Genomic DNA, 26,854 nt, shown 5'->3' on the forward strand with positions numbered 1-26,854 from the left:
CCTGTGGCCTTAATAGACAATAACATAGTTGCTGGTAGAGTCGATGGGATTTTCCCCTCCCGTAAATTATCTTCTTGCTAACAGGTCGCAGCTCTTCCAGATGTCGCGGAGATTCTCGAGACGAAATACCATGGAGAGTCATCGTGGGCGAAAGCAACTCGTGTCAGCGTACTACACAACGACGGAAGAAAGGAAGACTACTTCATGAAAGTTTCTATCGGACACCACGGTCGTGAGGCGCTCAAAGGCGAATTTGAGTCCACCTTGGCCATTTATAACATCACCCCCGACTTCTGCCCCAAACCAATCGCTTGGGGTACCTTCGCCAGCGATCCGACGTCGCACTTTTATATTTGCAAATTCTACGACTTTGTCGAAGGCGTCCCCGAACCTCAAGGCTTTTCAGAAAAGCTCGCACGGCTTCATTCTAGTCATACTTCTCCTAATGGAAAGTTTGGATTCCACTGCGTGACGTACAATGGCAATCTACCGCAGGACAATTCTTGGTTCGACAGCTGGGAGGCTTTCTTCGCAAATGGCCTCCGACACGTGCTAAGGATTCGAGAGGAGAGAGCCGGACCTGACGCCGACTTAGATAGTCTTCTCCCTACTTTGTTTAATAGGATAATCCCACGGCTTCTACGCCCGCTAGAGAGTGACGGCCGTAAGATATTGCCTTCACTAGTTCATGGCGACCTCTGGTATGGCAATGCTGGAATTGTCGACGAAGGTACTGAAGAGGGTATAGTATATGACCCGGCTAGCTTCTGGGCGCATAACGAATGTATGTCAACCCCCCTTTACTGGGCACCTGGCAGGTAGCTTACTATCTTCGCAGACGAGCTTGGAAACTGGCGCCCCGAGCGAAACAAGTTCACTCGTCGATACTTTAAAGCATATCACTCTCATATCCCCAAGTCCGAGCCTCAGGAAGACTACGACGATCGGAATGCACTTTACTCCTTGTACGTAACACCTGTGATGATTTATAGATGTAACGTCCTAGTGGCTCAATAACTACATGATAGGAGATTCAATCTGCATGCTGCCGCCATGTTTCCGCATCAGGGAACGTTTCTGCAAATGTAGGCGATCAACCTCCTCCCGGGCTGTGAATCTTTTTAGCCACGAGAACTAACTCGTAACAGGGCAGTCGACGAGATTCGAAGGCTTACACAACAATATGGTAAAGAAGATGATTGAGAGTGGAAGTTTCTTTGTTCCAATTCGAGCTTACCCCCTAAGGGGTTATCCATATGTAAGGCAGTTATGCTAGGCCAATTCATTGACTGCTTACACCTTATGTAAAGTAAGGCCCTGAATTAAATCCCTCAAGGGTCTCTATAACCATGTTTACTGTATAATATACTGTATACTTGTCTCTTATCGAGCATTGTTACTGTTCCCCTCACCATCTGTGTGGCGCACATATAACATTTTCCTTACAATACTGCCGTAAGATAGTTTCAAGTCGACTTCGCCTCGCTATCAATTATACCATGGACCTCCCCGATACCTTTGTGTTGAATAATGGCCGGAGGGTTCCTGCCATCGGTCTTGGAACCTTTCAAGGCGAGGAGGGAAACTCTTCAGTCAAGAATGCTGTGAAGTTGGCTCTGGCCCAGGGTTATCGGCACATTGATGGGGCCCACGCTTACGGGAATGAAAAGGAAATCGGCGAGGCTATTAAGGAGAGTGGAATCCCCCGGGAAAAGATCTTTATGACGTCTAAGCTGTGAGTCGACATTTGAACCAGGAGATGCTGTGTGAACTAACCGACACATTTCCTAGCGCCCAGACATGGCATGATCCTTCCGATGTTGCAAGAGCCTTGGATGAATCGCTTGAGAATCTTCAACTGGATTATGGTATTGGAATACCCTAAGTTCTAAAGCTATAAGAGAAACTGAATGGTTCTAGTTGACTTATATCTGATGCATTGTGCGTAACGGAATTCGTCTTGGATTCGCACCAGAGCCTCAAGTACTAACCTCAAGCAATACCAAAGTCCCTCATGCTTATAAGGCCGGCAAGAATAACAAGACCGTGAGGCACCCAAGCGGTAACGGCAAGGTGATATGCCAATTTTAAAACATGTTCTCTGTTTTCGGTCGCTCATGTATTCGAACAGCCTGTAATAGACTATGAACGGTCCAGAAGATATCCAGAAACTTGGGCAGCAATGGAGAAGCTTGTCGCCTCTGGCAAAGTACACTCGATTGGTATGTGTAGAACACTAATCATCCGCATCTTCACATAGCAACCGCATGCTAAACTAGTGTGGCAGGATTGTCTAACTTCAACATTCTTAAGACTAAAAGGATTCTCGAGATCGCTAAGATTATCCCGGCCGTCATTCAAGTGGAAATCCACCCGTAAGACAGGACGGATCTATCTCGAAGTTATATATCTAACAGCGTCTTTTTATTCGCAGATATCTCCCACAGCATGAGCTCCACCACTTCTCGGTCCAGCATGATATCCTCGTCATGGCTCATCAACCCCTCGGTGGCCGGCCGATACCCCTCGTTCGAGGAAACCCCGACCAGCCGTTTCCTACAGAAGACCAAAAGGTATGCATCGAATAGTCGGCTCTCATTAGATAAATATAGCTTTTGCTAACCGTTATTCAGATCAAAGACATCGCCACCCAGTGTAACATGACTCCCGCACAGGTAGTGTCTCCCCCTGTCCCGGTAATATTTGAATATCAGGTACTGAACATCTAAACGTACCTAGGTTTGCTTGTCTTGGGCCGTGCAGAGAGGTATACCAGTTATTCCCAAATCCACCAACGAAGCGCACATGAAAGAAAATCTACGACTTAAAAAGCTTCCAGACGATGCTTTTGTCGTCGTCGATCATTTGTCTTCGGAACGGGGGCCTCTTCGGTTCCTTGACCCCAGGCGACACATAGGCTTCGACATTTTTGATGAAGAACAGGATCAGCCAGTGGAGAATAGTGCCCCCTGGGATCATCACTGAGTCATTCGTGATAGTTTGATCCATCCGGCCCTCAAACATAGAAATTAAACACCTTAAGGGTTGACTGTGCTAAGATTTGGGTCTAATATGTGGAATATTAGTCGACCTAGAGTACCTAGATGTTTACTAGATAGCAATTTGAGGACTTCATGCGCAGCATTCATATTAAAAACACTGATGAATCCTTGACTCCTATTGAGTGTAATCTCTTTAGTAGCGAGGTTTTCGCCAAGGATTTGTTTCATGATTATCAAGAGATGATGCTACTTGTTTCCGCCACGTCCATGCCCTCCGCCGTCACGGCCTCGGCCGCCGGGGTATAAGTGGGACTAGTCAGGAACAGGCATAGATCTACATATTACAGGTATAAGGGGCGCAATGCGTTCTCGAAAGAGGATAGAAGGTTAACCGTTAATAGATTCATACCGTTATACGGATACTATACAGCTACGTATGGCATACATCAAGGGTTCTCTCTAACACTTCTCTTCAAGCGCGACTTTATTAGGCCGGGTTCGCTGGTGTTGCCGTCTCTTGTTCCGTCCTGACACGGCCACCTTTCTTATTACTCGACGAACCGTAATATACCCATGCATTTATTGCGGTTTTATGGTCGACGTCCTTTTTGATGACTTTAACCAACTCCCTTAGTTGTTGGTACTTGCCAAAAATCACTTCCCCGGGATGCATCTCTGTTGGAATGTCTAGTATATATACCTCATTGCTTGCAGCTCTTGGGAATTTCTGAAAGGTCCAATAAATCTTCGGGCTGTAATTCTTCTTTTCCGAAAATTTGTTGACATTTACGAGGCATGCTTTTGAATATCAGGTCGCACATTGATTGAGTCGTGTTTCTTTTTTGTAATAATGAATTGCGCATCGTGATTGATATTTCACGCTCCTCTTTGATCTTTCGAACCCAACTTCGCCCATTTGAATAGGCCCAAGACTATAGCCAAGATTCCTCGTTGAAATCTTAGAAGGTCGGAGTCGTTGTCTGGAACAGGGAGGTTCTTGTCTATTTCGCTAATGAGTTCCGCCGCGGTGATGATCAGCTCAACCTTGGTCTTTTTGGATCGCGGCTGAGCGAGTGGCTTGACTTTTTGCGTTTGCTCCCAGTTTGCAGTTCTGTGTCGGAGATGGAGTCGTTACCATCAGAGTTGTTACCGTCGGGTTCTTCACTATCGTTGAATCCCCCCCATTCGTTCTCTGTGAAGGATTCTTCCTCCCCGGCGTTATCGCACTTACCACCGACTTCACTCTTGTTATCATTATTCTCGCCCTCTTCATCATTGTAGGTAAGGAATTTTTGGCTTTTGCGGACAGAAGCCTGTGCGTTGGACTTCTGAAGAGTCTGGCTAATGTGATTTCTAGGGCCAGATAGTATAGGAGACTTAACGCCGAGAACTTTGTCATTGCAGTTTTAGTAGACTCGGGCTCTGTCTCTGACTTGACGCTAGAGTCGATTAAGACCGTTGACTTCACCTTCGTCGTCATCCTCACCGTACTCGTCCTTGTATACGCCCTCTTCATCGTCGTAGCCAACGAATCGTTGGCGACCCTTGCGGCCAGGGACTAAGGCCTTAGACTTCGGGACGGTCTGGCCGATACCCGGAACATCCTGACTATAGTCCAAATTGGCCAGGGACGAAAGGGCCTTGCAGCCACATACCAATAGGTGATACATGGTTCCGAGAGGGATCAGGACAGTTCCGATGAACAGAGCCTAATTCTGACAAGCACCTATAGGGAAAGAAAAACTTAGGCGTTAAAGGGCTGAAATCAGCTTTTGAATATGGTCGGGCTAGCTTTATGAATAATAAAGTCGTGTTGTGTTATATATAGTGTTATATAAAATAGTGTTAATATCAACAGACGGCGTGGCTCCAATGCATGATGGGGTCTTCTTCCTATTTACCATCTTTATAGAAGTCATCTCGGATCTTCATAAAGTACTGGTTTTGGTCCGGTGGGGTTCGTCGCGATGATGTGGCTGTCTGTGCCGAGGTTGGGACTCGCTCTATGGCCTTGGCGTATTTTTCGAGTAGGTCCATGTTCTTGAGGCCTCTTTCGTTTTGCGCTGGTGTTGGGTTTGGTTGGTAAGGTCCCCATGCGAATCTTTCGAATTGCCCTTGTCTCGGGATTTCGTTTTGGGAGGCTTGATGTGGTGATGCGACAGCTTTGTCGCCTCAGGTTGTGGTGGAGGTGACTATGAGAATGACACAAGCTATTGTGTCTGTGGTACTCTACCGTTTGGTTGACTTTGCGAGCTTTGGTTGATATTGCAAGCTTTATCCGGTACTGGAAGAAGATGTATATTAGTGGTAGTGTTGGGGTTAATATTAGCAGATGGAAATGTTCAAGTTAGAATGAAGATGTTGAAGTGAAGTTAGGATGTTCGAGGTGAAAAGTAAGATATGATAATTATGTTAGAATTGGAGGATGCGTCTTTCTCGTGTAGTTGTTGGTGGGAGGATTTGTTATTAGGAGGAAGGTTCGCACTTTGGAATTTTTAGTAAATGCCTAAGGTAGCAACTAGAGTAACAGTCGAATACGGGTGCGAATCAGAAGAATGCTAAGTAAATGTTTATTGAGTTTGCAAGGCAACAATTATTTGGATTTAATACAACCTTATATAAGGTTGATGACTCAAAGACTTTGCAGGTGCCCAAGATATGCAAGTTAAACGTAATAGGAGGTTGTAGCCAAGCGGAATGGAAAAGGTATCGTAATATGTACTGCTCCATTAAGAACCTTAGGTAAAAGACTTGATCACCTATTCAGGATAAGCGACGTAGTTGTGAATGACTTGGTGCATAACTAGAATGCATAGCCAGTTCGTACTACGGCTATGCATGCCTTAGGTTGGTTGTGATAAGCTCCTAAAGAGAATTACATTTCGCCCGCGGTATACACTGTTCCAGTTGTTAGAGTAGTGAGAAGGAAGTTTGCTTCGGTCACCTTCGAAAAACTAATGGAGAAATGTATAAGGTCGGGATCCCATTATAATTTAGTAGTGTCAGGGAGTGTGGCGTAACAGACAGTCGGACTATTACTATAGATCCTGTATAAGACGGACATTGTAGTTAAGTTTTCTGTTGTTGTAAATTAACCTATATAACTACTGTGATGAAACCCTCCAATTATAGCGTGTAAGGATATCGCAAAGTCACTGTATAGTAGCCCGGCAGCCTTACATATACTTACCCTCAGCTGCTCCGGGCCGAAGCTATATCACAGTACCGTGACGGAATGACTTCAATACAAATTCTTCCAAGAATAAAATCCGGTGATAACACGGAGATACTGAGAATTGATATGATAACTAAACCTAGCATATAATAAATCAACCCGGGTATAGCGGAACTAACCTGTTAGCCCCGTGGTCCTAGGTCAATAATCCGAGAGGAACCACTAAACTATGCTATATGAACGAAGATGAATAGTAACCTGGTTCTTGGCTAATTGCATGGTATCGCCTTAGTTATCGAATCCAAGTTTGCATAATACATGGCAACATGGCAACTTCAATCTCTTCACTATCTCTGCCGTCTTCGCGCACGCTCTCCTACGTCTTGACGCCAGTACCTTCTAAACCAGGAGCTCCTGTTGTCCTCCTCTCTAATTCTTTAGCCGCTCCGCTCGCTACTTGGGACCATGTAGTTCCGAAGCTTACTTCTAAGGGCTTCGGCGTGTTGCGTTATGATCATCCCGGCCACGGAGCTTCTTCCGTCCCGGTAGACCTCTCCTCGACTACGTTGGAGACCATGGCTGATGACGTTCGAGAACTTTTGTCCCACCTTTCTATTTCGCGGGTGGACGCCTGGATCGGTGTAAGCATGGGTGCAGCGATCGGTATAGTATTCGCCGCGAAGTACCCCGGCATTATCGGGAAGCTGGTGGTTTGCAATACTATTTCCTGCTCTCCACTCAAAGCCGAAGGCGTCGATATATTTGACCCGCTAGTTCGGCAAGCTCGGGGAGCGGGTGCCATGGACGGGACTGTCCAGTCCATTCTCGAACGCTGGTTCGGCCTGGAGTGGATGAATGCTAACCCGGATGAGACGCGCCGCATGCGACAGATAATGCTCACGACGAGCATCGACGGCTTTGAAACTTGCTGCGCAGCTCTACGTAGCGACACTTTTGATCTACTCCCGCTGGTCGGGAAGGCAGGCCAAGGAATCGACGGTGCTCTATTCGTAGTGGGGGAAAACGATACAGATCTGCCTGAGCATATGCTCCAGTTAAGGGACGGCGTACAGCGGGGACTACAAAAGAAGGATTCGCAGGCTTCTATTGGGATTGAGGTCATAAAAGATGCCGGGCACGTTTCGTATATCGACGGATACGATCAGTTCATTGCTGTTATCACTGAGTTTTTACGACAGTAGCTGCGTAGCGATATGCCTCTAGCTTTGCACACATCTTGCCTGACTACCGATTGGTCTAGAAAGGGATTTGTCATAAAATAAAACGTAATATAGTCGCAAGCTATTGCTTTTCTCTCGGTGGTCTATTCCATATTACGGTCGTAGCAGCCGCGCGTGGGAATTCGTGACATTGCCGTCGAACATCTACCGTTGAGTAGCTCTGATCGAAATACCACTATCATATTACGGCATGATATTAACGACATTGAAATATTCGAATCGACAATAGCTTTAATACAAAGATATTCAAAGATCGGGCTGGCTTTTCAACGACTCCTAGTTCATTATTGTAACAAGACCACCAGCTCATAAGTTGCGTATCGAAGCGAAACAAGCAATACTTGGGTAGTGTCAATATCTGTTTCGTTATCTAACAATGTTCGCACCTCAGATACATTATGGGAACACGGGATGATTTACATAGTCTTTCGTCGTATAGTATGCTAAACTAGGCACGCTAAGGCATCAAGCTGTGCCCCCTGTGAGCGCGTTTACCTACCTAAGCCATCTAACTCTCCTCATCACTATAGAACAAACAAAGCCTCAACTACTATGCCAGAATACTACCTAGATTATCAACACTTGCTAGTAAAGGCTGGGATCGTTATGATAATCCATAGTTAATATTCATACGTTAGTTATGCTTTCGTCGAGGCTCACCGCCTGTGTTCATGATCAGGTACAGTAGCCAAAATAGTCACAGTATAATAAGAAATTAAGGATTTCCATATTAGCCCATTCTCATTTTCTGGTATCAATATTCACATAATAAAAGCATCCCGAAGCCGGACCGCCTCGGGCATGCTAGCTGCCCTTATTGTCGGTTCATAATTCCGTGGATAGTATTTTGAGATGCCCCATGACGGACTCGCTATTATCGACCCGGTGGCGAATCTACTTACGTGAATGTCTCTTTCAAAGCTTTTCTGCAATATCGCCGACCCAATCCACGCCCCATTACATTATGTAGTATACTAATAAAATATGGCCTAGCCCGATAATGAATCGGATTTCTATATGTTCTAAAATTTAGCCTTCGTCGTGAAGAGCACGTCAGTGACAGCGGCTAGTTTGTTGGTCTCGGTAAACTTATAAATCCGAATATCGAAGCTCCAGTATCTTGCCGGACGCCATCTTCTAAATCTTTAAGTATGTGACCCCTCCTAAACGCCTGATACTCAACCAAGTTTATTTCTTGGCGAAGCAGCTCATGATGCTTGTCTTACTTATAAACCACAGGAATCCGATGAAGCGAACGATGGCGAGGACAGCTGTAGCATACAAGAGGAAGCGGAAATATCCGGGAGTTCGGGTCTGGGACGCTTTCTATACGAGTTTGTTAGCAGAGAACTGACGATTAAAATTATGGCTGGACACTTACCCCTACGCCCAACGACTCAAACTCGTCGCTTGTGACGAGGACGATAAGCAGCAAATTTGACAATATCCAGGTGATAACTAGACCGGTCCTAAAGGATTTGTATGAGTCTTCCGTGTCCTTCTTCTCCACGACCTCTTCTTCCTCGACCGGAGCAAGGGCTCTGTATACGGTCTTCGCGAATAGGCTGTCGATGTCTTCCTGTTCCCTCTCGACCTCTTCGATCACGGGAGCGTCGGTCTTTTCATCCTTGATGACGTGCACGGACGGTAGAGCTGCCGTCTGGTCGGAGCCCTTAGTACCCCAGGAAACGTCGTGCCAGTTATTGAAAGCGTACACCATGACGATATTGATATAGGTAGACGCCAGCACGAGATACTGAGGGAAAGAGTGGAACATGTGCCAAGGGTCCAGGTAGATGAACGAAGCCACGTAGTTAAGACCGTAGATGGTGACGATGGCGAGCAGGATAACGCCTACGACGCTGCTGCCGCCGAACATGCTCACGAAGAACGCTCCGGCACTAGATGTATCTATCTGGTCGGCGAATGGCGTTCGCAAGGCGCGGAATACCAGGTAGAAGGATAGGACGATAACATAGGTCTGTATGAAGCCAAAGACCACGTACGAGGCGATGTAGGAGTGCCTCGAACCCTTAGGGCGATTGCCTAGAGCGAGAATGAACTGGATGAGGATAAAAACCAGGTAGAGATATCGGATCACCACGTTAACGATCGGCGTAGCGACATCGCCGAACGGCCAGGCTTGGTATTTCGTCTCGGGAATTGGAGTGCCGACAAGGTCCATGATGACGATAGTAGTGAGCCAGTAAGAGGCGAGAGAGAACCAGCTGAACAAAATCTGGGCAATGTTATACAGGAACTGGATATGCAGGAAGAACATCCGGATGATGCTGTGCCCGGACCTATAGAGTCGGTTAAAGTGCATGAGAGAATACAGCGTCGCGGCGAAGGAGCCGTTTAGCCAACGCCGTCGCTGACTTAGAAATTCGGCGGGACCTATTTAATTTTAATGTTAGCAAATTTCCAAGGTCGGGGATGGACTTTGCGGTGGATGACTGAGGATGACTGGAAGACATTGTCGCCGGACAGTAATAATATAATATAACAGGAAGAAAAAAAGGAGGTGCTAACCTTCGGGTACATCAGTTTCTCCTTTAGCAGCTTTGATGTAGCTCAAGTGCCACTTCTGGCCGGCCTTAGCGACGAGTTCGAAGCACAGAATCCGGTCTTCGGCGAGAAACATATTCTTCTTGAAAATGTTCATGTTGTCTATACCCTTCTTACCCAAGATCTTCGACAACGTGTGATCGCCGTGAAAATACTGCTCCAGGGGTCGGCCCATAATAGCTCGAAAACGATAGGCAGAAAAAGCGCCCGGTAACACGGTGACATAACCAAACGCACTCTCCAGGGGTTTATCCAAGACGTTCGAGATTTTGTACTCGAAGTTTTGGATAGCTACTATCGGATTCAGCAGCTTTTTACCTCCCTTGCCCAACATGGCGTGAATCTCGCCACAGGCGCCGCCCAGGTCTTTATCGTTGTAGAATCCCTCCCACAAAGCGAGTAGGGATTTTGGACTGGGCTTGGTTCCGGCGTCGATGAGGATCACGACCTCGGGATTTAGGATGCGACCAAAGGCGTTGAACAGCCATCGGTGCGAGTTTATCTTCTTGCTATTCTTTTGTTTTAAACAGAACAGTAGCTGTACGGGAGGTATGTTGGTAGGGTCGTTTTCTTTAGGTAGGATGAGCTGCTGGTCAGGGGTGATGGAAATCTGGCTCGTAAACTCGAATATGTGGGATACCGTTTCTTTGCCGTCGATATCCTTCTTGAGAACACCGTCCTGGTAAACCCCCATCGTTCCTAGAACGTCTAGAACGCTCTTATCGGCTTTCTCGATGCCGTCGAATATTAGACAGACTACAATCTTCTCCCATGCCGGTCCGCTCTTTGTCCAGAAGGTCGATTTTTTGAGCTTTACTATATCGCGTACGTTTTGCATCACGCTATGCATCGTTCTGGCGAAGAGGACCTTATCTTCGTTATAATAGGTGATGGCTATGACTAGCTCGGTGTGCCGGTTGTACATGCGCGCGCGGAGGTCGTACCCGTTCATGAGGGTGAAATCGTCCGGGTCGCACGTGGCCGCCGTGTACCGCATCGTTCTGAATTCCTCCAGATCTCGATACTGGGGTTCCGTGGCGTTGCGGATAGGGGTCGGGACCGGATATTCGGTGCTCAAGACGGAACCCTGAAGACCTTGCGCTAACTTGATCTTGCGAGTATTGCGACGTCGAACCCCCCCTCCGCTTAAGCTCTCGATAGGAGCCTGCTGTCGCTCCGCCCATGTTTCCGTCTCGTTATAAGTCGACGGAGGTCTACCGTAGCCGAAGCCGTTGCCGAAGTTATTCTGCTCGAAGTCATCCGCGGCGTGGGTCACGGTCGCCGCAGAAGGCAGGTGATAAACGCCTCGGGTAGCAGTGTCGCCACTATATATGGAAGCAGGGGAAAGAGGGCGATTAGGTCTCTCCGGATCGTAACCGCGCAGCGAGTAGGCTCGATCGCCATACGAATCATGCTCCGGGTAGTTGAGATTATCCTTTGAAATTTAGTTTAGAAAAGCTCCTTGTTGTTATGGCTACGGAACGGGGGGTCTGACTTACAGTTGAGTCTCCGGGAATATCGCGCAGCTCGTACCCTCTAGAATAGGGTTGGTTATCTGCCGGGTCCATCTTATATTCTCATTACAGTAGTTCGTCTAGTTATTAAAGATCGACGTAGGTGGTATTGTCAAGCTAGCAGAATTATACTACGCAGACAAGTTGAAGTTGCAGGTGTATAACAGATAGTTAGAAGTGCGACTGCGCGAAGTTTCTTATGGCAAATATCTACGACAAAAGAGCAAAATGGACGAACTAAGAAACTACTTTGGAACGGTCAAAGAGCGAAAGGACGAGTAATAAGAGAAAGAACCGTGAAAGGCCAAGTCGAAACGTGACTTGGCACCATAAAAGTATTGTTAAAAGAATCCAAGGATTGAACGTATCCTTGATCTGAGTATATGCTCCATTTATACTAACGAATCAAGAAATTCGAATATATGTGATACATGTAATATGCGTAATATACATTATGTTTGTCACTTCGGAAGATAGCCCAATCATAATTATTTCATACGAGCAGTTGATCGTTGGAGGCTGACTACCGGGATTCGAATTATCGGCGGCCGGGTCGATTGGTCAAGACCTTTGGTGGCTGTGACTTATACGAGATCCCAAGAGCGGGTCCATTTATGCGTCCGGCCGTCTTGGCACCCGAGAATCCCGAAGATCATGATCCGGGTACTAATAATAAGCCTGTCGTTCCACAGTCCCGGAAGATTATCACGTTAAGGCTACGAGCCTGTAAATCTAGCCTTACCTACATGGTACTTTATTGAATCAATAATTGAATAACTGACCGTAACGGTTTTTATAAGGTGTCTTAGGTCGGTAGATAATTAACGTTAGTTGCTGCCAAACCTCTTCATCTATTTAATTCTCCTTGCAGGCTTAGCATTGCAAGCCAAGATCTGCTAGCTGTAGGACCCAGAATGAATCCCTTACTACACGAAGTATGTAACTGCTTAACTACAGAGGTACTTGAACATGCCAAGGGCATACATAATAATGTATACGTATGTAGATCCAAAGCCCCGACGCTAACATTAGATATTATCATTCACCACATCCACCACGTACCACGTTAAGACACCAGATCTACTACTATCTTCTATTGGTTTCGGTCTGCATCTAAGAACGAATCACCACCAAAACATTTCTAGTAATCACACCATCAACCTTAACGATGTGTAGTCTCATGACAGGCGCATGCGACACAAAAAGAAATTTCATTCTACGTGACGACCTATAACTCTATCCGAGACTGTGCCCCTGATATTTCTACGTTGTTTGTTCTTAGCCTGTCGGTGTCCCGGGGTTAACCTTAAGCCATAATATAAACTGTATTCATTAACATAGTGCCAAGTATGTTAGTTATGCCAGTATGTAGTGCTGTTAGGACCAATTACAAGACCTAGCTCTGATGACATTACTGGTTTGTTTGCTAGCAGACATCCCCAGCATGATTTAATAGGGCCCAACTCTTCTCCATCTCCCCAAACGATAGCAGCTCGGGACCACCCTCTCGGTATACTATTTAAAAAGCTCAAAACCCCACCAACTTCTTTACGGGGGCAGGTTGGTACATATTACTTCGGCGAGCTACATCCAGGATTCGACAGCTAGGTATGACGCCATCATACAGTTAAAGATGCAAGGATGGCCCACCCCGCCCGACCACCCAATGAGCAAAGACATACTAGTGGTAGTAAAATACCTTGGCTGCTTGGAATCAACCGTCTTCTAATACCGAGTGTGTAATGAATCAAACAGGTACTCGATGTAAATGTAAGTACCTACCTACCTGACTCCTGCAATGGACCACTAAGGTGAAGGCGGATAGAACAAGAATATCGACCTAGTCTAAAGCAGCATGGTTTTAAATGCTGCAGTCAAGCCGCAACGACTTCGAATAGATAGTAGAAATGATAAGAGTCAATCTACCAGCCGGGTTTGACTTTGGTCTTTTCAAATCTCCAAAGAGTCGGTCCTATATTATCTATGTCGAAGCTATTAGTTCAGCTGCAGGGTGTTAACGAGCCGGCCACGGAGGTTTCCTACTCAATGAAATGAAGTTTACCTAGGTATCTTGGGCAGACGCTTCCCATCAAGATCGATTTATTTCGACATGATAGGAGACAGACTTCGCTGGAATCGCTGGAGAAGATAACCCCTATCTAGGTAGCCAACATGATTCACGATTCCTCGAGTATCTTGGCTCCTGCATTGAACTATGCGCCAACCTTCCTACACTATTACCCCGGTAGATGCGACCAAGCCTCCAAGCCTATAAGCGCCCTACCTAGCTTGGATTGCATGCCTATTAAAATGCTGCGCTCGCTATATTAGAACTATTGGCATCGCACGAGAATTCGACTTGGCACCGCTACACCAAGCCCCAAGATGCATCGAGTGAATGAGAGGTACGTAAGCATACCGGGTATACTATGTGCCCAGTTTCTGTGCCACCCCGAGACCTATTATAATATGGCTATGTCACGCTTTAGGGGGCTCCTTGGTTATCTCGGCAGATAGTCTGGGCTTTTCTTGGCTATGGACTCAGCCTACGACAGCTCTGATACGAGATCGTCCGTTGTAGGTAGTGCTGAATATTCTGTTTAAGAAATCCTAGGTCGACGTCGAAAAGTCTGCGATCGACGCATTATATTAGGATGCGCTTACCGATTCTAATGTGAGACCCAACGTGAGCCTCGGGAACAATCCCTAGGAGGTAGACATGTCAGCTCAGCTTACAGAATTCGATCGTCGTGGTGACGTCAAACTCCGAATCGGACATGATCACGATTCGAAGGCCGTCGTCTTCACCGTCTGTTCCAGGTCTCTTGCGCGCGCGTCACCAGTCTTTGACCGCATGCTGTACGGGAGTTTCTCAGAAGGGTGGTCCAATCAAGCCAAGGATGCTGAGGATTGGATCGTGAACCTCCCCGAAGACAAGCCTGCCGCGATGGCAGTGCTTCTTTCCGTCACGCACGCACACTTCGAGCAGATACCAAAGACGCCTTCCGTCGATGAGCTGTATGATTTGACCGTGTTGTCGCACTTTTACGATGTCACACGCACCCTAGGCCCCTGGTCAAATAAGTGGATGGCGACGGTAGAGAAGTTGGAGAGAGAATCACGCGAGCTGATGCCTAAGGTATTATGGATATCGTGGGAGATGGGCTGGAAAAATAATTTCTCGGCTTTGTCCAGGAGGATGGTGCTAGAGTGTGAGGCGGCGATATTTTCTACCAGCACGGATCAAATTCAATATCCGCCCGATATCATCGGTAAGACTCGTTCCGGAGAAGGACTGGCCCCTGAAGTTAGACGGCGAGACTAATGGTGTCATAGAACGCATCTCGAAGATTCGTGTCCAGACGATTCGAGCTCTGCTGGATATATTTGGGGAGATGATCGAAAATCTTGCTGTGGTCGACGAGAAACCAAGGTGGTGCCGCCACGCCGTTTGGATGGGTCCGCATAAGTGCGAGTCGATGATTCTCGGTTCCATAATCTTCTGCTTGATAAGAGCGGGTCTTTGGCCGCTGCCCGACGCGGATGAAGTAGAAGAAAGTGTGATAGCCATTTACTCTAAGATGACCAACATCATCATCCACGATATTGGCGCAGCCGATAATTCGCAGGTCGATCATAACGAGTGCAATCCAGGACCGTTTCTATTCGACCGAGTCCAGGCGGTAATGGGCGAGATACCAAATCCTGTAACTACTCTCCATTCAGAGTATATGGAGAAGCAGGTGCGAAAGTTTGAATTGACAAATTGTCGAGGCTGAGATTACGGTGCGCTGTTATTAACACGACCCGATTTCGTTCGTGGTTGATATGTTAATAAATCTTTGAGTAATCTTGCAACATCGACTAGGACGACGAAAGCTTTGAGGTATCTAAATAGGTATTAAGTAAGTCTAGACTGTCCGATTGAAAGGGGCAGGATAGCTTATGCACTATGTTATATGAATCAGAGGTTCTATCGTTACTTGAATATACCTACCTAACCTAGGTACTTAACATGTGAGAAGTTATAGCTTACTACAGCCAACCTCGAGACTATTTCAGATACAGTTGCTCAGTTGCTATAAGCATTGCCGTCTTCTGAAAGTTAGTCAAGCTCAAAGTTATTAGCCTAGGTTAATCTAGTACTGGACATGCTTTTCAGGGACTTGGATACAACTTAGCAAGGTCCGGTCTCATATGCAAGTCAGCGCGTTCGTCGAATTATCTACCTAGGTGCCTAGGTTCGGGAGAGTCCATTCGGGAACGGTTCGGCCAAACTCCTACCTAAAGGCTACCTACTTAAAATAGACTGACCGATGAGCAAGTATACAAATGGGTAGGCAACTATTGATACATGAAAAATGTTCGCAAGGTCGGCTGCGGGTTAGGATAGTACACCGTAATCTTCGTCGAGCGCAAGGTCTGGGCGAGCGAGATTGCTTAGATAGGTACTCGGCTGGGGGTCGATTTGGGGCGTTCTTGAACCAGCTTCCGCTATATTGCTAACGTCTCTCGCGGACGCCTTCGCCGTCGAGGATCAGTGCTTCATTCCACGCCTTTGCGACCTCCTGGTGAAAGTGGCTAGGTCCTTCGTAAGTCATCATGCGACGTATATAGTCTAAGGCGGAGACGCCTTCGTCGTTTTTCTGCTGAGGATCGGCGCCGCCTTTGAGCAGGGCAACGACGCACTTGGCTGACTTCTCAACGGTCAAATCTGCCGGCCGAGTGCTCTCGATAGTTTGGCAGAATATGCTCAGGAAAGAATTTCCTTCGTCGTCACGAAGTTGGAGGGGGAGCTCGTGTTGAAGTAGGAGTGCTATCACCTCCGGGTCGTGTCTCCGGCAAGCAGCTCGGATGTAGCGCAGTTGCACTATCTCTTGTTGCGGGTGATCAAGCTTGCGTAGAGATGAACGAATCGGGACGCCTAGCAACATACTGACACGATAGCGAGATGAATTGCTGATGGCCCATTCCAGCGGCGTCGTTCCCCAGAAGGAGTCTATAGCAGATGCCGATGGGTGGTCGTCTTGACCGAGATGCATGTGTATATTGGCTCCGGCGTTGAGTAAGAGACAGATCGCATAGTCCTAACCTTGCGCTAAACACAGGTGTGAGGGTGTTACCGCGGCCATTGGCAGTACCACGTTAGGGTTTGCGGATTCTAGTACTGAGCCCAATATTCCGCTGTTGCCGAACGCGGCCGGGCTCGCGCAGCAGGCAGTTTCCAGATAGGCGGTGCGCTCGACAGAATAGTACATGAGTTCGTGGTTGAGTATGTGCCGTTTATATAAGATTTCTGTGAGTAACTTATGCATGTCGCTGCAGGTCCAAGAGAGAGAAGACAAGTCTCCATCGTCGAGATGCCTTCCCACATTCTGGACCATCTCGCCAGGGAGGTTGCCGAGAGCAGAAAGCATTTTGATTAATTGCTTCCTGCGTCAGTCACCAATAGGTTTTGCTTGAAGAAATATTTGTAAATTGTTGTTTGGACAAAATCCATCGAGTTTGATTGTGTAAAGTAGAAGATTGGAACCGACGATAGGAATCTCGAAGAAATCTGAACTAACCTGTTGTTTACGATGCATCAACCGGCAAACTACGTCCGTGGGGGCCAACAAACCAGCAAGGACATTTTAGCAGCTGAGCAAATGCAGGGCTAGGTTGAGTGCCCAAACAGACATGATGGGCCGGCCGTCGTGAATTACAACTCGTGATGAGATACACGTAAGTAGGTACATACCTAAATCATAACAACGGCATACCTACGCCCAAGACGTGTTGTTGCCGGGAGATCCACGTCAAAATTAAAAGCAAATATAAGGTAAGCAGAGAATCAACAAGGAACTTTCGTAATACAATACTACTTCTATAGCTGTAGTTATTATTAAGATAAAAAGCTTAGAAACTGCCTGATATAGGTAATTCATAAGGGCTCTGATATTCAACAAGGATAGAAGGGTATATTTCACAGCCTTTATACCTTTCTCCTCCGCTTGCCTAACTTCAACTTGATCGACGTGGCCTATACAGAAGACATACGGAGATTTCAGGGTGTTAAATTGCACCCATCAACGAATAAAGAAGCAACCACTTCTAATAATAACAGTGCTGTCTTAAAAATAAAGACATCTTTCTCAGGTTACAACAAGTGCAAGTGTGAAGATAGGAGCAGGGACGTAATAGTTTGCTAATTCTCCAGACCTTTAAAAGATAGTATTCCTTGATAATTCAGATCTAGACCTTTCGAGCACCTAAGACATTTGATAGGCCCTCGACAACGATATCTTTAAGTCATTACTTATACACCTAGGTACCTAGGTAGGTACAAGGTTGTTTACACCCATATTAACCATCACTAAAGTAGCAAGCTTAGCTGAGATCTCCTTAATACTCATGATCTTGTAACCCTTAAAGGATTAAGCAGCATATTCCATCGTGGAATAAAGCCTGGAATTAAGTTTCCTAACGGTAAGGCGATGATTAGGTCACAGGCGATCTTGTTATCTTACATTGCACAAACGCTCTTTAATATATACCATTTCCCTTTCCCGGGTAAAAGATACAAGTAATAGTATACGTAAAGGTACCTATATGCCCTTAATAATATATTCGGGCACGTGTAAAAGCTATGAGTACAACACTGGGATAAAGATGATGGGTACTAGATGTAGGTAGCCTTGAAATTTGAGTCAGGTTTCGTAGGTTACCTACGTACAAACGCCATAAAAACGTCGGGTATCTCTGCAGCACCTACGGAATAGAACAGGTTTTATATCCACTTGTGCCTTGTGCACGGACGAGATCGTTGTCTCTACATATGTACAAGGGTAGATTAGATCTAATCTGACCACCTCTCTTGCATCTGAGATATGCCTGCATGAGACCAGTCGTTTTCTTTGCGTGCAATCTTTACCTACCTAAGCTTGCGCCTCTCAGAACAAAATCTTGAGGCCAACTCATTCTGCGTTTTCCCCCACTTCTCATTCCAGGCTCGATGACACGAAAACAGGCAAGAAAACACTCCAAGATGGCCACCGACCTTGCCAAAGATATCTCCCAGAAGACATCCGGTTTGGTACAATCTAGCAACCACCGAGATCTGCTCGACATTGTCGACTCTCTCAGGTCCCATGGCGTCAGTCACTACGTAGATCTACCCCAGATCATCGTGTGCGGTAGTCAATCATCCGGAAAGAGTTCCACGCTTGAATCGCTTTCCGGAATCGCTTTCCCGACCGCGGAAGGCTTGTGCACCCGCTTCGCTACGGAATTGATTCTCCGCCGCGGCGACAAACCGGAGATCAAGGTACACATCCAGCCCAGCACCAGCAGAAGCAAGGAGGAAAGAGCTCGTTTGTTGGCATTCAATGGGAAGACTAAAGATCAAAATGACTTCCCGAGAATTATCGACGCCGCCAAGGATGCCATGGGCCTAGTTGGAGAGGGATCCAAGATCTTCAGTACGGACGTCCTGCGGATAGAGAGCACATCCCCTACCGCGCCCAACTTGACGCTAGTTGATTTGCCAGGCCTATTTGGTGCCTCTGACAAGAACCAGTCAGACGATGATGCTGCTTTGGTCCATGACCTTGTGGTGTCTTATATGCGGCAGCGCCGTAGTATCATCCTCGCCGTCGTCGCGGCCGATAACCCGTTTGCTAACCAGCCGGTAACCAAATTTGCTCGGGAGATCGATCCGTCTGGCTTACGGACGCTGGGTCTCATCACGAAACCAGATAAGATTGATAGCGGCTCCGAGAGCGAGCGGTACTATGTGGAGCTGGCGCAGAATATGAACGTGAAGCTCAATCTTGGCTGGCATGTTCTGCGCAACAGGAGCCATACCACTGCCAACGACACGATTGAAGAGAGAGACAAGAGAGAAAAGGAGTTCTTTGCCAACTCTGCTTGGAAAACCTTCGACGAGTCCCAGCTTGGCGTAGGGTCTCTAAGATCTCGGTTGCGCGACATCCTGTGGAAGCAGGTCCAGACCGAGCTTCCGGGTGTCAAGACCGAGGTACAGGCCGGAATCAAGGATTGCAAGAGTAAGCTAGCACTGCTTGGAAAAGCCCGCAGCACCATGAGAGAGAAACATACCTATCTCCAGCGGATCAGCAGTATCCTATCCAAATTGGTTCAGGCAGCCATCGACGGTGTATATGCCGATCAATTTTTCGAGTCTTTCCCCGGCCAGCAGGACGCTTTCGAAAGACGTTTACGGGCGCATGTGCAGAAGATTTTGAGTGGCTATGCTGAGAAGATGTGCGTCGACGGTCACGCCCTAGAAATCGTCGAAGATGATCTGCGCCCGACCAGAATATCTTCGAGAAGATATATGATAAGGCTGGATTACCTCGAAGTAGTAAAGGAACTTATGGTAGAATGCCGAGGACGCGAGCTTCCGGGCACGTTCAATCCCCTTGTCGTTGGTGACCTATTCAGCAGGCAGTGCAAGCCTTGGGAGTTAATCACGCAGAATCTCGTCGAGCAGATTCACGAGGCTGCAGCTAGCACGTTCAACAGGATCATCACGGAGATCTGCGACAACAATACCAAGACCCGTCTCATGAAGCATCATATCCAGCCGGCGCTGCACCGCCTTCGGGGTGATCTAAAGGACAAGGTTGATGAACTACTAGAGCCTCACCTATCGATTCATCCCATCACCTACAACGACTACCTAACGGAAACGGTACAAGATATCCAGACTAAGCGTCATGACCGGAAGTTTGATAACCTATTGGATGAAATCTGCAATTATACAACGGAGACTGCACCGGCCGTGGCCAACAATGTGGCTTTGCGTTATATTCTCTGCCACTTGCAACATGGGACGCGGCCCAATGTTAAGGAATACTCCGCCTCGCTCGCGGCTGATGTTGCTGCGGCGTATTACCAGGTATGCCTATCATGCTTGATCCTACGAGCCGTCAACATTTCCGGCCGTGTGCTAATAATCTATAGGTTGCGCTGAAAAAGTTCATTGACGATGTCAGCGTCAATGCTATCGAGACATGCCTAATTCAATGCTTACCAAACGTGTAAGTATACCCCTAAACCGCGTAGATACCAATAATGTACTAACTGTCAACCCTTTAGGTTCTCTCCGGACGTCGTGTGGGATCTCTCCGATGAAGAGGTCGAGAAGCTGGGATCTGAGGATGATGGAACTGTCAAGAAGCGCACCGAGCTTGCGAAGAAGCTCGACGTCCTCGAGACTGGTCTGAAGGACTTGGATGCGTTCACGGCGCGATCTAGTACCCACGCGGTAGTATGAGAATAGTTCTAGAGTTGAGTGAACCCTGCTGAAGAGACGAGACTAGTATCTATCTCTCGGCTTGGGTGTGTTCATCTATTTAGGTAGTCCGTAGCCTATTTAGTCATTGCAGGACCAGTAGGAAGGTGATGCGTGCCCGTTTCTGTCTCTCATGAACATCCTGTTGATCAGAGAGCTAAGACAGCCAACGCCATAAGTGGAACTGCCTATCAAATATACCATCCTACATGCTCTTCATGTTCTAGGCAAATATAAGAAGATTGCGCTCCTATCACTTCTTAAACTCTCAGCCTCTTAATGATTAACCTAGGTCAAATCTTTAAAGCCCTATGATTCGATAGTATGGAACCAGAATTTGTATACGGTTCTATTGCGCACTGTATATAGGTGGATATAAAGGCTTCGGAATTCTTAGCGTATCGTAATTACCGTCAAGTCTTACACTACTTAACAAAACGCTATTATTGAGGCGCACGTCTTCCCTATATCTACCAGGATTTGACGGATGATAACGCGAGTCTGCTGTCTATCCTCTCTCTGCCGCCCATTTATAGATACAGTAAGTACTGGTCGCAACTGTAGAGTTCAGGTCTCATATGAAAATTGCTACGTTCGTGATTTCTACTCGGTACCAACAGGCAGTCGCTTTATATGGATCTAGCCGACGATTTGTAGATCTAAAGGCCGGTCTCTGGTCCGTTCCTGCAGAAGTATGCGAGACATGGGTATTCTGCGTCTGTTCCTTGCACGGACTCCTCTAGTACCGGACCAGCGTGGCCGATACCTCGGAGCCGTCATCCTTGGGGAGGCGTTCGCGTCGAGCTACGCTGGAGACCAAGTCTTTAGTCTAAGCTGTCTTGGTGGATGAACCGACCGCCTGGATCTGTCATGTATGTAATTGTCCGAAGAGGATGGGCCCGAGGACTGCTTCATCATCCTTCCCCGCAAGTTATAATGTCTGGTTTCGACTTTCGATCCTATTGGGACCGGCGGATGCTTGATCCGGTCGCGCCATGGCTGTCATGCTAACGATGGTCTATTCTACTTGCTAGGGGCTAAACGAAAATGTTATACGATCGAGGAACCTTGCGGCTCGTCAGTAAATTTTTAATCTTAGGAATAGCGTGAAGCAGAAGAGACTCCGAAGTATTGCTATGATAAATGTAAACAACAACTTGAAGCTATTGTAAGGATTCGTTTCGCTTCTAGACCGAATGTAAACAATCGTGTTAGGAGTATCTTACCCCAATGACGTTGCCGAATATGTCTCCGTTGATACATGCCGAAGCTTTAATTAAGCGAAGATGAGACGCAGGGAGGATATTTTGATTGGACGATCAAAATGGCGCCATAACAATTGCGTCCATGGCGCGGGTAGAAGAGAGGTGCTTGTGCGCAAGAGAACAGATAGACATCAAACCAGGGAGTAATGAGTTGATCATGAGCTATGTAAGTTGATGACTACCTAGGTTACCTACCTACCTATTCATAAACTAACAAAAGTAATCGATGGTGATTACTACCTTAGATATCTTATACATAACTTGCGACGATAAGCTCGAATTCATGCTACGGTAGAGTCACATATCTGCATGTCATCCTGTTCCTCTGCTGGAATACTACCCAAAATTGAGCCAAGTCAGGTATGAAAGGAGCGCTATTGAATAATATCGAGAGGTCGCACCCTCATATGATTATCTCATATGATTATACGGGAACCGTAGTTGTTCGGGCCGGGAAAGAGATGATGATGGATATGTTACGTTTGATATATCGGCAACCGAACATGTGAAATTACGTGGGATCGAAAGATCATCATCTTGCTGCTACGTATACTATGTACACATACCTAAGTCAACCTCGACGAGGCATATTCTCGTTTCATCTTGGTCAAAACACCCAGGTCCTTAACGCGGGCAAAGAGAAGATTTGCTTGGCTAAACCCCTAACGGAGCTATCAACCTGGCTGTACATTTCTGCACATACCTTGCTCCTTGCTGTATGTATGTGCGCGGCGTCCGAAGGACGGGAAACAAATCAGAAGATTAGGTAGACCGGGCCCCCCTTGATAGCTTATATGGCTTGGCCCCTGACATCCCTGGTCTTCCCCGTCCCCAGTTCGGCGGTTCCTGCTGATCCTGATGAAGCCCTGATGAATCCCGGTGAAAAGCTCCACTGCTGGATCGATCTCCTGAGGATGTGAAAGTTTAAACACTGTGATATAGGTAGGCTTCAATCTTAAGAGTTCAATCTTAAAGCATACGTTCCTGGAATATTCTTAAGCTATTTTACTGCGTACCTATTTAGCAGGCCGGCAGACGATAATACGACGTCTGTTAACCCGGAAGTCGTTATATCGAAGCAGCCGATAAAGAAAGCAAACGACCGGGCCGCTACCTATCACATTCCTTCGTTCTAGATCCCTAGCTACGGCTTTTGCTTTTTGCCTATCCGAGCTATCGGTCTGCATGCTATACTACAGCACTATACTACATCTTGTCAAGCATCTTGTTAAGCTATCGCTATACGAATTATACTTGCGCATACGTCCCTAGGTACATAGGTAGGTAGCAATGCATCATGCACTCGAGGTTATTCTAATTTTTTCTTTGCTTGTGTTGAATTCCTTATAACTCTTCTTCTCTCTGTTTAGCTTCGAGTTGATGTTTGAAGACAAACAACCGGATAACGAACAAGCATCGTCAGCGTAGCAGCATCGCTCATCTTATTCTCTTATTCAGGCCTTTCCCCCCCCCCCCCCCCCCCCTGAACTTTTTATTATTTATTTAACTAAATTTTTTTTTTCTTCTCTTCTATCTCTCCCCCACAACCACCTTTCTTTCTCCACCCCCCTTGGCTGGAAGCTGTCCGATTGCCCTGTCGAAATAAGGTACCATTAGAAACTACAAGGAATACATAGCGAGCTTATGTATACCTGGGTAGGTAGTTATCTTAGCTGTCTTGGCTAGGGTACCTATGTGAGGTAGACCTGCCCAAAATCGAATAAATGGCCCCTCCCCCTTTATAATACCTTAGCCCTTGGCCCTTGGCCCTTAGCAACATTGAACCTTTTAGCCCACCTTAGCCAGTACCTTAGCTTTCATAGTTACGGGTACCTACCCCTCCTGTCTTTCCCAATCCTCCCCCGTTCGTGCTGCTGATCCGGTCGATCTGATTGCTTAATCTGGTTGACTTTCCCGGCTATACTTACACCCAAACTTGCTAACTAGCCAACCACGTATTTCCAATCTAAGACAGAAGGAAAAAAAAATTAAATAAAAAAATAAGAACGTACAAGGAGGAGAAAAAAAAGGGCGTTCGTCACGCGTGAAAAGACCAAGAAGAGTGGAGGGATACAGCAGAGATAAGAAACAAAACCAAAACAGAAAAAGCAATTGGGCATACATACATACCTCATACATACGTAACGTGTACATACATTACACGACCTATAACCAGTATGGGTCTCTTCTCGAGAAAACCCAAGGCGCCCAAGCCAGTCAACGCTTCCGCTTCCAACGGGTCAAACGACACGGCCAGCTTGCACTCGCAAAGCTCCAACTTCAAAAGTTCATCAGCCAGCAATTCCAGAGTACAGTCGCAATCTTACAGCAATCATCGCGCATCGGCCGGCAGCGTACCGCCGACTCCTATGACCCCCATGACTCCCATGACGCCGCATCTCATGCCCAGAATCAACCTACCTAAGCCTCCGGATCCAGTCCTCGATGCCGCCGGTTACCTGAGGAGTCTGGGCTCCGTCCGCGAGCGGTCTAAGATCGTGACCGACAAGGCCTTGCGCAACAACCTTAACCATTTCGACGTGGATATGGCCAAGTTTCCCGACGTCGCTACCTTTGTGTGCGGCATCATCAAGGTCAGATTATCTACGCCCAATTCGCCGGCGTGCAGCTACAATCCACGTGACGAATCTGCTGACTAGGAAGAACAGCGAGATTACGACGCTCCGTTTTCGTCGATCCCGCCCCATGGCCGGTACCAGCACTTCTGCGCCGGCGGGCGGGATCGGGTCGCCAACCTGCTAGCGACTTTTCCCGACGACGTCGATAGTACCGAGAAGTGTCGCCGCCTAATCGATTTGTTCCTCGTCAGCGTGCTGCTCGACGCCGGCGCCGGTACCGTATGGAGCTTTAAGAGCGCCGAGAACGGCCGCATCTACAGGAGATCCGAGGGCCTAGCCATTGCGAGCTTGGAGATGTTCAAGGCTGTACGTATGCGCTCGTGCACCGTGAATCTGCACCGGCGGGTGTTAGTTTAGAATGGAGATTTTTGCTGACATCGTATCTCGAATAGGGGTTGTTCTCCGGAAATCCGAACAACAAGTTCCAGGTGGATAAGGAGGGTCTTCAAACGTTGACCGTCGAGCAGCTAGCCAAGGGCATGCAATCACGTCCTGGCAACGAGATTGCCGGTTTAGAGGGTAGAGCGCAGCTCCTGATACGACTTAGCGATGCGCTATCGGAGAAGACGGATTTCTTCGGTGCTGACGGACGGCCGGGCAACATGGTCGGTATGTGATCGTCTCCGTATCCTATGCGTTTCGTCTTTTGGCCTTTTTCTTCTTTTCTTGCTGGTATTAGCTAACTGGTTATGAATGCGAAGACTACCTCCTGGCGCATCCGACAACACAGGCTTCTTCGTCCCCCATCGTAGTCCTTCCGGTACTTTGGAACGTGCTTATGTCTGGGCTCGCTCCTATCTGGCCTCCTTCGCGGACGGCTATCGACGGCGTCTCTCTTGGTGACGCTTGGCCGTGCTCCGCGATGCCGCAGCCCACACCGCCGCCGACCTCCCCGGGGTTTTCTCCGTTCCCTAATTCTCAGCCAAGCTCGGGCGTCGCTCCCTGGGAATCCATCCTGCCTTTCCACAAGTTGACGCAGTGGCTCACGTACTCTCTAATGCAGCCCATGCAGAACCTCCTTAGGATCCAGTTCGCCGGCACGGAGCTCCTAACGGGGCTGCCCGAGTACAGAAACGGAGGCTTGTTCATCGACCTCGGCGTATTGACCCTCAAGAACGACGACCTCGAACGTGGCCTGCAGAACTATAGCGACTACTGCCGGCGGACGGGCTCTGATGGCATCGAGGTAGCGCCTATGTTCGAGCCGAGCGACGACGTAATTGTCGAGTGGCGAGGTGTTACCGTGGGCTTCCTCGATATGCTCTTAGTCGAAGTCAACAAGACCCTCAGGAAGGATCTCAACGGTGGCGAGTTGACGCTAGCACAGCTGCTCGAGGCAGGAAGCTGGAAGGTAAGCTATATAGTCCATCTGACTTTGATGGCGTCTATTTTATAGTTATTGAACGAGAGCTAATGCAATATGTAGGGTGGTCGCGAGATCGCAGAGGTTAGCCGACCCAACACGAAAGAGCCGCCCATCCTCATTGATTCGGATGGAACTGTATTTTAACTAGGGATTTTAATATCGTGTCTTGTTTACGCTTCTATTGTTCGTTTCGATCACCCTGTCTTAGAATTCATTACGACACAAAGCGAAAATCGCTAGTTTTGGTAGATTGAGGATCATACCCCCTTTGTTAGCATTCTGAAAGTCGGTGGAAAATATACTGCCTATTCTTGGCCATTTGGGCCGTCCTGAGTAACGGAAGTAGGCGGCTAAAGGAAGAAACATATTATATTCGTTCTACGGATAAGAACGGTACGGCAACAGCAACAGCAACACAACTTTGTTGGTGCGATTATTGGTAATTCTCCACGCGTTTTGGGTTTTTTTTTTGTCGCGGCACGATCACAAAAAGTTGATCAACTTTTTTCGATTAACATAGGATAGTATTGCTGGAGAACCCTATTTAATCACCTGTACAAAATATAAGGCCATTCTTGAGGCCTGAAAATAAATATTATTGGGGCTTGTATGAAGTTTTACAATAATCGTCCGTCGTGGTTGATAATAGATAGCTGGTAAGCACGCGATTCGACTCTCCTTGCAGTCTTGAGTTGAACTGTATGGAGTTTTGTATTGCAGATGGATGTACCTACCTATATATATACAATGCAATCACAGTTGTGGGTATTCCTCACCCTACATGCGTAC

General features: G+C 47.3%; 7 protein-coding genes across 7 annotated transcripts; 5 read left to right on the plus strand and 2 right to left on the minus strand.

Moving 5' to 3' along the window:
• Positions 1-130: 130 nt before the first annotated feature.
• On the plus strand, positions 131-2,985 carry F4813DRAFT_379375 (NADP-dependent oxidoreductase domain-containing protein; the record flags this gene model as incomplete). Its single annotated transcript, XM_049245448.1, has 15 exons — positions 131-160; positions 193-381; positions 454-784; positions 839-965; positions 1,029-1,085; positions 1,149-1,186; positions 1,465-1,735; positions 1,792-1,868; positions 1,921-1,941; positions 2,009-2,073; positions 2,132-2,222; positions 2,288-2,375; positions 2,435-2,573; positions 2,634-2,675; positions 2,740-2,985. The coding sequence occupies 15 exons, from the start codon at positions 131-133 to the stop codon at positions 2,983-2,985; spliced, it is 1,812 nt and encodes a 603-aa protein (XP_049102584.1).
• Positions 2,986-6,325: 3,340 nt separating this feature from the next.
• F4813DRAFT_350462 (zearalenone lactonase) lies at positions 6,326-7,496 on the plus strand. Its single transcript, XM_049242308.1, has one exon. The coding sequence runs from the start codon at positions 6,504-6,506 to the stop codon at positions 7,377-7,379; it is 876 nt and encodes a 291-aa protein (XP_049102585.1). The 5' UTR covers positions 6,326-6,503; the 3' UTR covers positions 7,380-7,496.
• Positions 7,497-8,606: 1,110 nt separating this feature from the next.
• F4813DRAFT_379378 (glycosyltransferase family 2 protein) lies at positions 8,607-11,554 on the minus strand (the record flags this gene model as incomplete). Its single annotated transcript, XM_049245449.1, has 4 exons — positions 8,607-8,744; positions 8,800-9,815; positions 9,951-11,421; positions 11,486-11,554. 4 exons carry the CDS (start codon positions 11,552-11,554, stop codon positions 8,607-8,609), a joined length of 2,694 nt encoding a protein of 897 aa, XP_049102586.1.
• A 2,471-nt stretch (positions 11,555-14,025) lies between these two features.
• On the plus strand, positions 14,026-15,641 carry F4813DRAFT_299466 (uncharacterized protein). The gene is made up of 2 exons (XM_049240741.1): positions 14,026-14,772; positions 14,837-15,641. The coding sequence occupies exons 1-2, from the start codon at positions 14,220-14,222 to the stop codon at positions 15,277-15,279; spliced, it is 996 nt and encodes a 331-aa protein (XP_049102587.1). The 5' UTR covers positions 14,026-14,219; the 3' UTR covers positions 15,280-15,641.
• Positions 15,642-16,002: 361 nt separating this feature from the next.
• Positions 16,003-17,019, minus strand: F4813DRAFT_400765 (uncharacterized protein; the record flags this gene model as incomplete). Its single annotated transcript, XM_049248309.1, has 2 exons — positions 16,593-17,019; positions 16,003-16,526 (listed from the first exon to the last, which is right to left on the minus strand). Exons 1-2 carry the CDS (start codon positions 16,915-16,917, stop codon positions 16,003-16,005), a joined length of 849 nt encoding a protein of 282 aa, XP_049102588.1. The 5' UTR covers positions 16,918-17,019.
• A 1,352-nt stretch (positions 17,020-18,371) lies between these two features.
• On the plus strand, positions 18,372-21,209 carry F4813DRAFT_299553 (P-loop containing nucleoside triphosphate hydrolase protein). Its single transcript, XM_049240742.1, has 3 exons — positions 18,372-20,399; positions 20,465-20,541; positions 20,600-21,209. The coding sequence occupies exons 1-3, from the start codon at positions 18,495-18,497 to the stop codon at positions 20,775-20,777; spliced, it is 2,160 nt and encodes a 719-aa protein (XP_049102589.1). The 5' UTR covers positions 18,372-18,494; the 3' UTR covers positions 20,778-21,209.
• A 2,608-nt stretch (positions 21,210-23,817) lies between these two features.
• On the plus strand, positions 23,818-26,598 carry F4813DRAFT_400771 (DUF1688-domain-containing protein). Its single transcript, XM_049248310.1, has 5 exons — positions 23,818-24,654; positions 24,730-25,005; positions 25,092-25,308; positions 25,401-26,050; positions 26,126-26,598. The coding sequence occupies exons 1-5, from the start codon at positions 24,238-24,240 to the stop codon at positions 26,207-26,209; spliced, it is 1,644 nt and encodes a 547-aa protein (XP_049102590.1). The 5' UTR covers positions 23,818-24,237; the 3' UTR covers positions 26,210-26,598.
• The last annotated feature ends 256 nt before the right edge of the window (positions 26,599-26,854 follow it).

The sequence above is a fragment of the Daldinia decipiens genome (assembly GCF_022478715.1).
Source record: "Daldinia decipiens strain CBS 113046 unplaced genomic scaffold F4813scaffold_6, whole genome shotgun sequence".
Lineage (NCBI taxonomy): Eukaryota > Fungi > Ascomycota > Sordariomycetes > Xylariales > Hypoxylaceae > Daldinia > Daldinia decipiens.

Coding starts and splice junctions, on each gene's coding strand:
- F4813DRAFT_299466 (XM_049240741.1), top strand. CDS start 14,220: ATGTCAGCTCAGCTTACAGAATTCGATCGTCGTGGTGACGTCAAACTC. Junction 14,773..14,836: donor ATATCCGCCCGATATCATCG/GTAAGACTCGTT, acceptor ATGGTGTCATAG/AACGCATCTCGAAGATTCGT.
- F4813DRAFT_299553 (XM_049240742.1), top strand. CDS start 18,495: ATGACACGAAAACAGGCAAGAAAACACTCCAAGATGGCCACCGACCTT. Junction 20,400..20,464: donor TTGCTGCGGCGTATTACCAG/GTATGCCTATCA, acceptor AATAATCTATAG/GTTGCGCTGAAAAAGTTCAT. Junction 20,542..20,599: donor ATTCAATGCTTACCAAACGT/GTAAGTATACCC, acceptor TCAACCCTTTAG/GTTCTCTCCGGACGTCGTGT.
- F4813DRAFT_350462 (XM_049242308.1), top strand. CDS start 6,504: ATGGCAACTTCAATCTCTTCACTATCTCTGCCGTCTTCGCGCACGCTC.
- F4813DRAFT_400771 (XM_049248310.1), top strand. CDS start 24,238: ATGGGTCTCTTCTCGAGAAAACCCAAGGCGCCCAAGCCAGTCAACGCT. Junction 25,006..25,091: donor GCTTGGAGATGTTCAAGGCT/GTACGTATGCGC, acceptor TATCTCGAATAG/GGGTTGTTCTCCGGAAATCC. Junction 26,051..26,125: donor TCGAGGCAGGAAGCTGGAAG/GTAAGCTATATA, acceptor TGCAATATGTAG/GGTGGTCGCGAGATCGCAGA.